General features: G+C 37.6%; 1 protein-coding gene across 1 annotated transcript in view; it reads right to left on the reverse strand.

Annotated features, from left to right (window-relative positions):
* LOC129443187 (glypican-1) overlaps nt 1-10,646 on the reverse strand; it is a 97,759-nt gene extending 87,113 nt beyond the window's left edge. Inside the window, exon 1 of the mRNA XM_073857300.1 lies at nt 10,029-10,646. Within this exon, the coding sequence (XP_073713401.1) occupies nt 10,029-10,173 (145 nt within the window). The 5' untranslated portion in view covers nt 10,174-10,646. The remainder of the gene's footprint in view (nt 1-10,028) is intronic.
* Nucleotides 10,647-11,067: the final 421 nt, after the last annotated feature.

An 11,067-nucleotide genomic window follows, 5' to 3' on the forward strand; every position in this document is an offset into this window, starting at 1 on the left:
GATTGAAATAATTTATGTGGTGAAAACTTAGCCTGGGTGCCAGCCGATCTTAGCCCCGCCCACAACATTTTGAGAACGGGAAGATCAGTCTGGGGTTTCTCCGTTGAGGAGCTACTATGCTAGACCCAAAACTGGTCGAACCAATCAAATTGTCAGGACGGGCTTTATACGATGATGGACAGATGTCAACAGTAACATAATCAACCACGTCACCAAAGAGCGAGTGTGTTGAATCTGTTTACAACGAAATGGCTGCCGCTGTAGAATTCAGATGTGTAGATTCTGACATTCTAAAAGTCTGTTCTAAAAGATATCGACAGAGCATTGATTTTAAAAGAGGAACAGAGAAACGTGAGCAAAGCATTTGTTGATGTTTTTGCCGTCTTTCCTACGGGATTCGGCAAGAGTTGATCGCACTTATGGAGGACAAAGTTAAAGAAGCATCTGAAATGGGTATCACAGCGATGCAACTCGGCGTGCCTGACGAGATGGATATAAGTAGCGGTGGTTTCCAGCTTCTTTTTGGAAGCCCGGAATTGCAACTGCTGAATAAGTGGAGGGACATGCTAGGCTCCAATATTTTCAAGCCAACGTAATGGGTATCGTCGTGGATGAAGTTCAACTAATGTACAAATGGTAAGAGATAGTCTTACTGTATGACTTAGTAAATACTTAAGTTGTGATATAAATGAAATGTTGTAAACATAGTAGGTGTTGATGTACGTTCGCTAACTCAGACTTAGTATAATCACAATGTTAGTGTCATTGTAGCGAAATAACTAGCAGTTTGGTCAGGCTGCAAAAGACGTCATTTCAACATACGTCACACACTCCGTTGCTCTGATTGGTCGTAGGTCTATCCAATTGAGTGCAGAGGCATTTTTCGGTTGAGACACACCTCATAATTATAGTTAGGGCTGCACGATAATGAGAAAATATGCGAAATGCGATAGTTCTGTTTGTGGGTGCAATGGCGATATGCCTTGCGATATGTCTTACTTAGAGAAATTATTTTTTATTTGCTTTTATTTTAGCATTTAGATATGCAATGAAATAAAGAGGTAATGCATATTCTAAAGATGTAATTAAACTATGCTATACATGTGACAAAAAACTAGTAATGTGTGACCATAACGCAGTACTTTGATTTATTGAATATTTATATTAATTTCATAAATCCAACTACTCCAAACTCTATTTCCTTTCTCTTTGACATGAACAAAGCTGAATGAACTTGTGAATATGACCCCTTTAAAGGGATTTATTAACATTGTGAGAGGTGTAGAAAGACTAACTTTATACAATAAAATGTATAATATATTAATGATAGACAATGCAGGTCTATGGATTATAAATAGGTCTAGAGATTATAAAGTTGATAGGTTTGTGTAGAAGCAGTAAAATTGCCTCTCTTTCTATTCCTCTGTTGCAGATTAAAAGAGCTTAATCCGTCATTACTTTAGATTCAAAAGTATACTCTATATAAAGTATGTAGATTCAGCTTACATAATGACTGTTTGACAGTTTAAGCTGTTCGTTCAGTACAATGGGCTTGGCATTAACATTGGTTATTTGCTACCATCTTTGTAGCCAACATATAAAAAGACGGTTCATTGATAATAATACTATAAACATGGGAGAAAGAAAGTGGAGGGCGTGGCTGTGACTTTATATAAACAAGAGTCAGTTTTCATTACCATAGAAACCGGAGGCACGCTTGAGACTGCACATGCGCTATAGCACGTTAGCGCTGACTGACTCTTCACGGCCGTCTCTGATCGACTTGGGTTTAAACAGACCCGGTACCTGAAGTAATTAAAATGGGACCGACTCGGACCCGACTGACCTTTCAAAATATTGACTCGTGTCCTTCCGTGAAGACCTCTAATGGATACAACTGTGATCAAGTTCAGGAACATGGAAGGAAACAATGTGACACTGAGCTTTGCGTCGCACCTAATCCATCGAGAAACAGAAAGCACGCGAACGCACAGCGAACTCATCAGAAAAGACACGACCTGCTCGCACGCATAATGTCATTATCACGGACAGAAAAAAACAAAATTTGATGCTAAATATACGTGTACAGTTGTTAATATACTTGAGAGAGCCGCCCAAGTAAAGTAAGTGTGTGGGAACCACCTTCTGATAGGTGTCATTTGGACGATCTAAGCATGCAACACTCAAATGATAGACACGTAAAATAAATGCAAGTTATCGCAGCTCCCTGCGATATGCATATCGCATACACTGTTATCGCGATGGCGATACATTTTCGATATATTGTGCAGCCCTAATTATAGTTCAATGGATCAGACTCAAATTCTGACTAGAATTGCTAGGCTAGTGAAAACTATAATTATGCCATTCACTACAAACAACACAAATTTTATTTAAAAAGTTTTTTTCATAAATGAACCAAAAATCAAAGCAAAATCACCCAATAAGAGGTCAGAATAAATTTGAAGGTCAATGCTGTGAAACTTCAAGAAACTACTTGATAAAATGAACAAGTGTTTATAAGTGTGAAGAAAGAGGACCGTTTAGACCAGGGGTCTCAAACTCAAACTGGCTTGGGGCCATTTCTGAGACTGACATTTCATCAGAGGGCCGCAGAGCTATTTTACGTTCAAAAAAGTACAATATTTGTTTAAAATATTTTTTAATGTATAGTAATACTTGAAAATATATAAACAGTGTTTTTTATTTTTTAATATAAATTATTTTATATAAGTAAGTAAATATTTTCTTAACCTTATTAGGCTTTGAATTATTAACTAAGGCCTATTAAAACTAACAAATTTAATTCCTATACATTTATAAACTATTATAATATTTTTTTACCAACAGTACTTGTTTCTGTTTTTATTTATTTTTGACTGTTTTCAGTCATAGTATTGACTTCATTATGTTCCTTTTTGTTATTCCACCGTTTTAATGAATTTGCTATTATATTTAGAAAAATATTAATAAGTGAAAGTGATCCTAAAACATTTGGATGGGTAGTCAATGTTACATAAGCTAGTTGGAAAGTAAAAATAAATAATACTGCTCTATGTATAAGCAAACAAGATAATAATGTATTATACTTCATATATATTTCATTATATATAGAAGTGTACATACTTGTATCATCTGTAATTTCTCCTCATCTTTCCTCTTTTCCTAACCTGGGCACTTTGATGGGTCATTTTCTCATCCGTAGTTTAATATTAAACTGTTGCAGTACATCTCCCACTGCGGTGTCTCCATTAGAAGCTGTGACTTGATGTGAACTACGGTAATAACCCCACAGCAGCTCTTCTCTGAGTAACAGAGTATCCACCCGGAAGTAACAAATCTTCTCTGGACAAACACTACAAAGTCGCGATCAGATGAACTGATCGCATTGTGACAATGATATGATTGACGCGAGAGGAATTAAAATCCGATCACGCATTCCGTTACCCTCGCCATCACGGAGCGCGCGCTCGTGGGTGCGTAGCAACAGGTGACGCGATCCCACGCTGCGCAACCTCCGCTCCCAAGCAAGCACTTTGAAAAGTAAACATACTTTAAGAAACGCCTCGACTCGTTTTAACTCGCGTTGTTAGACGCGACATGTGACCGAACCCTTAAACGTTTAAATAAAAAAACGAATTTAAATAAAAATCTTTCTGCGGGCCAGAATAGGCTACGTTATATTGTTGAAAGGTGACGCGGGCCGCAGAGAGGGGGAGGGCGGGCCGCAAATGGCCCGCGGGCCGGGAGTTTGAGACCACTGGTTTAGACATTGTATGTGGATGATACAAATTAATGTCTTTGTGTTAGTTAATTGTTTAAAATGGTCTGCAAGTGTGCGTTTTTATGTAACGCTTCACCTTTTGATGTGATTACGTAATATGTAAGGTCATGCTGGAGCGTCACATGGCGGACCCTGTATTCATCTATTATAAAGATAAGAAGAGCTATTTAAAAAAATATCTGAATATGTGTTTGTATGAAAAAAGGATGGACATATGTAACGCGGGTGGTTACAGGGTGAGTAAATGATGGGGCAATTTTCAAGCTTAAGCTACATTTAAACTGTTGAGGTCCACTAAAGTCCACTGGATGGAGAAAAATTCTGGAATGTTGTCCTCAAAAAAAAAAAAAAACGTAATTTCTTTTCGACTGAACAAAGAAAGGCAAAAATCTTGGATGACATGGGGGTGAGTAAATTATCTGGATTTTTTTAATGAAAGTGGAGTAATCCTTTAATGGATTCTTCTAAGTGATATTTCTGAATGGCATTAAGTAAGAATTAAGCGGATTTAAAATTAAAAAAAAAATTTTTTGATAAACATATAATATAGTATAACATATATAATATATATATATAATTTTTTTACTGTAATTGTGTAAAAATTTTCAGCAATAAAATAAAATAAGGGACTTGTTTGGAAGATACATTTAAAAAAATTAACCTGCTATTCAGTATCTATCATATATCAGTATCATTACAGATCCCATTTTTAGCACTGTCTCTCTCTCTCTCAATTTATCAAAGATGTCTTCATCTAAAGGTCACCTTGGCTTGTCACTACCTCTCTCTCTTTCTCTCTCTCATGTGCCCTTCACTCACAAGAAGGCTGAGACTACATTACACTGCATGTATTACAATCAGAGTCAGTTATTTGTCATATTTAGTGCCCAGATAATTTAATAGACCACCCGGTACTGCAGACTTACCGCGACTCTCTTCAGCTGCTGATTTTACACTTACAATATTCAAGCTATGGCTCACATCCAAGATCACGGGCCAAGATCTCTGCCCGCGCACAAACACAGGTTAATGGAGCCCAGTCTCCTGAAGATGCGTATAAATAGCACGAAGTGTTAAAATCGAGCAATACATACGCCAAATTTCACTTTGGCGTGCATATGATACGCCAGTCCTTATCATTCACTTAAATTGCAATCTTTTGTCATTTTATTTATTGGTTTCTTTTTTTTTTTGCTTTTTTTACCATTTTCGCTTTTGTTTAGAGTTAGAACAACTTTTTGTTATTTAAAAATGACATCCTAACCCAAATGCCAATTCTAACACCATCTCCATGTGACCATGGCTAGTCAAAAACATGGAGAAACCTGTATATTAAATAACCTCCTTAAGCAAATCTCAAATCTAACCCTAAACTTTTTAAATGGTTTAAAAAAACAGAAAAAAATTGAGAAAGCAATAAATAAAACGACAAAAAAAGATGCACCGTTTAAGTGAATGGGAAGGACTGGCGTATCATATGCACGCCAAAGTGGAATTTGGCCTATGTATTGCATTATTTTTACACTTCGTGCTATTTATACGCATCCTCAGGAGACTGGGTAGGTTAATGTCTCACCAATTGTCAAAAAACCCCAGAGTCTGGTCCACTAATAACAAGACAATAACACTTAAAACAAACGCCCCAAAAAATCAGTTTAGCATAAATGACCATGCTGGACTGGTGGATCATAATAGCCAAGATGTTCTTTTTAGTACTGACTGTGTCGACCATTACTTGGTAAGCCGGTTGAAAAAAAACGATAGGGATGGCACAGCCACAAAGCATCCAAAACAATGTTCAGGTCTTAAAATTTTGCTGATTGAAATGAGAGGCTCTATATCCACTCTTTATCTTTCTCATCCACAAAATTTTCTCTAGCGGTTTCTCTTCTCTGTGTGACATCAAACACACGAGTGTCAGACTCAAGAGAACAGATTACAGTTTAATGCTTTCAACAGCTATAGCATCAGTACTATAAATGCATCCCTGTGTGTGTGTGTGTGTGTGTGTGTGTGTGTGTGTGTGTGTGTGTGTGTGTGTGTGTGTGTGTAGCAATGCTCAGCACCCTCTTCATCTTGATATCGATTGCATTTATATATACGCAAATTAATCTGCAATTAATGCATTCATATCAACACTCCCAACAAATCCATAGAACTGAATATGCACACAGACAACATGCATGTATCTGGAATAAGGAAACGCAGTACTGTAATAGATGTATAGGAAATGTGATTTAAATGTTGAAATATTCATGCACAGAGATGTGCCACAAGTCACTGCAGTAAATGATGTCAGTGTAAACTCCACAGGCCATTTCACAAAAAAGAGGCCCCAGCAGATGCACAAATTGCAGTTTTGCCACGGGGTGGTGTTTTAATGCTCTGAAGTATACAACACAATGATGATAGCTTCTTTATAATCACTGCAAAGACAGCTAGGGGGCGCTACACTATTACTACAGATGCTACAGGTTAAAGTTTTTAATAGCTTTCTGGCACACGTCTTTCTCGTGGTCTCTTACCGTATGGCTTTTTATTGCATTATTCACATATTAAAGTAGTCTGCTTTTGTAATGACTGAACATTAACTTGAATGTTAGAGCATCTGCATGTGCATATGTGATGTATAAATGTATCAGATGCTTTAGAGTTTTCTTCCCATTGAAAGAGCAACTACAACATAAGTAATCATTTTTGCTACACAAATAACACTTTGCAAGACAACATGCAAAGCGAATTAAAAGAGATGGGAGTTTAATTTTTCTCAAATGTGTTCGATTCCCAGGGAACACACACTTGTTTTTCCAAAATGATGCAAACTACAGAAATTGAATACAACTGACAAGAGTCATCATCATATAATACTAACCATGACACACAGACATGTGTTTGGCTTAAAGGAGGTGAGTTACAGATTATCACTGTGTATTCTCATAGGATCAGGAACTGGCGTGGGACGTTGGAGTTGTTTGGCCAATTGCAGGGTGTGCCACAGTTTGTTATGACAGAAACCCCTATCCAGATCACCAGGGGAGCATCATCATAACTCATTTGTGAGTAAAACAGCATGCATGTGTGACTGATACAAGACAGGTGCTCTTAAATAAGCTTTTCTGCTGTTGATACAAAACACAATAAACACAAACACACACAAGCTCACAATTATGCTCAGGGGCCAGAACATGGCACTCGAGGGATTTTAGTCAAGATGATGTACAATCCAGAAATCTCAAAATCGGCTTTATTTATTTAAATGAAAAAAAATGATGTCATCACTTTCTCATCTACAAGTTGTTATAAACTTGTTTAAATGTATTTGTTTTGCTGAACACAAATATGTTAAACATATTTAATAACCAAATAGATCAGGGGCACCATTCACTTCCATAGTATTATTTTTTCTTACTATGGAAGTCAATGATGCACCTGATTTGCTTTGTTACTAACATTTTTCAAAATATCTTTATTTGTGTTTAGCAGAACAAAGACATTAATACAGGTTTGTAACATTTTGAGGATAAAAAAATAATAATTTTGGGGTGAACTTTCTCTTTAAAGTTAAAGGTATTGCGGAGGATTTTCTTTTTCCGGGTGGATCATCAAGACTATTGGTCCTCCTAGTTGTCAAAGTGGAGAAGGCGTCTCTTTTCTAAAATTCAAGAAACTCCTCCCCTACACCTTTAATGTGTGTACATTTTAGCGGAATCTAGTGGTAAGATTGCGAATTGCAACCAACAGCTTACCCCTCAATTTCAAAATGCATAAAGTAGCCGCCACGGGACAAACATTTCATCATCTGAGACACGTTGGGACAAAATGCAATCTGTAAAACAGTGTGTTCGTTTAGGGCTACTGTAGAAACATGACGGTGACTTCCATGTAAGGAGATTTGCGGTGTATGGAGATAAAAACGTCTCATTTTAAGGTAATAAAAACAATACAGTTCATTATGTAAGGTCTTTATATAGTACACAACTAATAATAATATAGTTATGTATATTATATTGCATTCCAGCCCAGTCTCCTGAAAATGCGTGTAAATAGCACGAAGTGTAAAACTCGTGCAATACATATGCCAAATTCCACTTTGGCGTGCATATGATACGCAAGTCCTTCCCATTCACTTAAACGTGGCATCTTTTTTTTTCGTTTTATTTATCGATTTCTCAATTTTTTTGCTATTTTTTTCCATTTTCGCTTGGGTTTAGGGTTAAAATAACTTTTTGTTATATAAAACTGACATCCTAACCCAAACCCCAACTCCAAGCGACCATGGCTTAAATATGGACAAAAACATTGAGAAACCTGTATATTAAATAACCTCATTAAGCAAATCTAAAATCTAACCCTAAACCCAAGTGAAAATGGTTTAAAAGACAGAAGGGAATTGAGAAACCGATAAATAAAACGACAAGAAAAGATGCACCGTTTAAGTGAATGGGAAGGACTTGCGTATCATATGCAGGCCAAAGTGGAATTTGGCGTATGTATTGCACGAGTTTTACACTTTATGCTATTTATACGCAACCTCAGGAGACTGGGTTGTGCATTCCTCTCAAGAGATCCTTTTAAAAGTTACACATTGCACCTTTAAGACATTTCCTTTTGAAAAAGTGAAAATTTGACCAAAGAAAAAAATGTGAGGAAAGATTCACAAATTTTTCTAGGTTCACAATGAGAAAATGAAGTGATGATCTCAACGATGTCTCAAACTTGGCTCAGATTTGCCAAAACACCAAGATTATAAGTCAAAGAATTAATCAAGACCAAAGTAACCTATGCTTTGCCTATTGGCTCAACAATTGTTTCATCTGTGTCTCATAAGAAAGTTGAGGAAAAACATCTGAGAAAATTAGAATACTGAAAAGTAAACTAATCCTTTAAGACTTTTCCTATTGTTATTTGAAAAGATTTCCTGAATTAGATTTACCCATTCAATGTTACTGTAGTAGGAAACAGAATGGAAAACCAGTTAGATAAAAATGTCTCGATCTATTAAAAAGAAGAGTTTGGGTTTAGATTTTCTTTCCAGACAGCTGACAGCAGTCATGCAACTTTAATATTCACAAAAACCAAAATCAGATCCCCGCAGTTTTATGCATGGGAGGATAAGTATGTCGGCTCTTGAGTGCAGACCCAGAGAACTTCTCTTCTTAAAAAAGTGCAAGATAATTGAAGAGCATTTCCTCGGGGAAACTCCTAACTCTGAAACAATTACTTTCAATTAAATCTCATTCTGTCTGTGCGAATGTGTTAGTATGAGACTAATGGGATAAAAAAGGATCGAAACACGGCCCTCATTGATAGCGTGTCTGACTGAAACGATCGTAATGATGAAACAGTCTGATTAAATGTGTCTGAACATGAAGTACGATTTTATGAGGATAATGATTTCATCACATTAATCTCCAGCATCCAGAGTCTGCATTTCACCTCTATTAATCTTCTAAATGGAGGACACTTTCTGATCATTACAAATACAAGGGATGGGATTGTGCGTCACAACCGAAGGATGATGGGTAAATAATGTCCAGGCTGCAGTGGTCAATCTTAGGCTGTAAAAAATGCAGTGAAACAGAGACCAAGGTACAAGAATGAACTGCTTCTATATTTACAGTACTGTGACAGCTCACCGCATACCTTTAAGTCCAGCTAAGAGGTCAGAGGTCAAATCATTTCATCTTAAATCATGTCTCAAAAATCAATTGTGAACGCTTTTGCCGTCATGGGGTAACTGTGGATGTGAATCAACTCCACCCTAACACACACACACACACACACACACACAAACCAGAAGCAGCAAATAAACTTTCAGACTGCAGAAATATCAGAACATTCAACAGCAAATGTTTGTGTGTAACCACAATGCAACACTTTTATGAAAGACAGGACTGTGACAAGTCTTATGACAATTTCTGTCTCATTTTCCAGGAATGACAATAAAAGTGAATAGATAGAAAGATAGACAGACTTATGTATAGACAGAAAGACACACTGTGTTTCTGTATGAATAACGTTTCTACTTCTAATACTTTATTCATGTATTCAAACTGTTTTAGTAAATGCAACAAGCAAAAATGCATGACTAAATTCATTATAAATGACATTTTGTGGATATAATATAATGAAGTAGGCTACTCGAGTTTGTGCCACTGCATCTAATCCCTTCATGACAAGGCTTATGTATGTTGAAAAACTTAAACCCTAAAACACTGCAAGATCAACAAAGCTTTTCATTTACCGGATATTTCAGTGTGCGGGACTCCGTCTCCATTGAAGCCCTTGGTGTTATAGAAGTGTCTGAGGTCCGTGCATGTCCTGGCTTTAGCGTCCCCGAATACCGTACCGGTAAAAGCGCACAGAACCAGCAGCGCGAGGAAACCCATCCTGTACGGGACGAGAGTGATGTGCAAAACCAAATCCAAAGACGAAGAGAAGCGCGTCGCGTCCCTGTGCGATGAAACGCATCCACTGCTTACGAATCTGACGCGTACCGGTTTAGGGCTCCGTTCTGTTCCCACGCGCAATGACAGCAACTTAATTGAAATCAGCCGACGTCACGCGTCAACGCGCAATCATACGAGAGACACGACCGGATAGTTTATGTAAGAAGCGCGCACTGGAGCGCACAGTCCGGCGCGCTTAGCGGCAAGCGCGTGAGAGGTTTGGTGATGCGTCTGCTGCGCTCGCGGTTGCCCGAATGCGCAGCTGAGCGGCACCATCTGCAGGGCATCGGGTTCGTCTGCCGGCGCGTTACATCAAATCCGCCCGCTGGCCAATGAAGACGGGATTGCGTTTCCCCACAGGCTCGTTAAACAGCGTGTTCTGTGTGATAGTATCAGGATCTCACAGAGTCTTCGTGTCGTTTGGGGAAATTCTGGTTTTGATAGTCATTATCTAGGGTTTGGGTCTGGACTCAAATATGTTTAAGGAATGTATAAAGACATCCACACACGATCACACTGACGTGTCTGTCATATATCAGAATCTGAAGGACACCATTGGAAATTTCAACAAAAAGTAATGCACTAAACGCAGCTCTAATGCAGCATACTTAGTGCGCAGCAGCCTACAGGTTACTGTACATATCCTGATACGGTATAAAGTTGTTTCACGACAAAATGAGTGGAAAACGTTACAACTTTTGGCACTATGAGTTAATAAAAACAATATTATAACTAATAATAGCCTATTTACATTTAAAAATGTACACTGCCGATTTATCCAAAGTGACTTTAAGTGCATTCAAGTTATGCATGCCATGTTTTTGTGGTATTTTC

Source organism: Misgurnus anguillicaudatus, chromosome 2, assembly GCF_027580225.2.
Source record: "Misgurnus anguillicaudatus chromosome 2, ASM2758022v2, whole genome shotgun sequence".
Classification (NCBI taxonomy): Eukaryota; Metazoa; Chordata; class Actinopteri; order Cypriniformes; family Cobitidae; genus Misgurnus; species Misgurnus anguillicaudatus.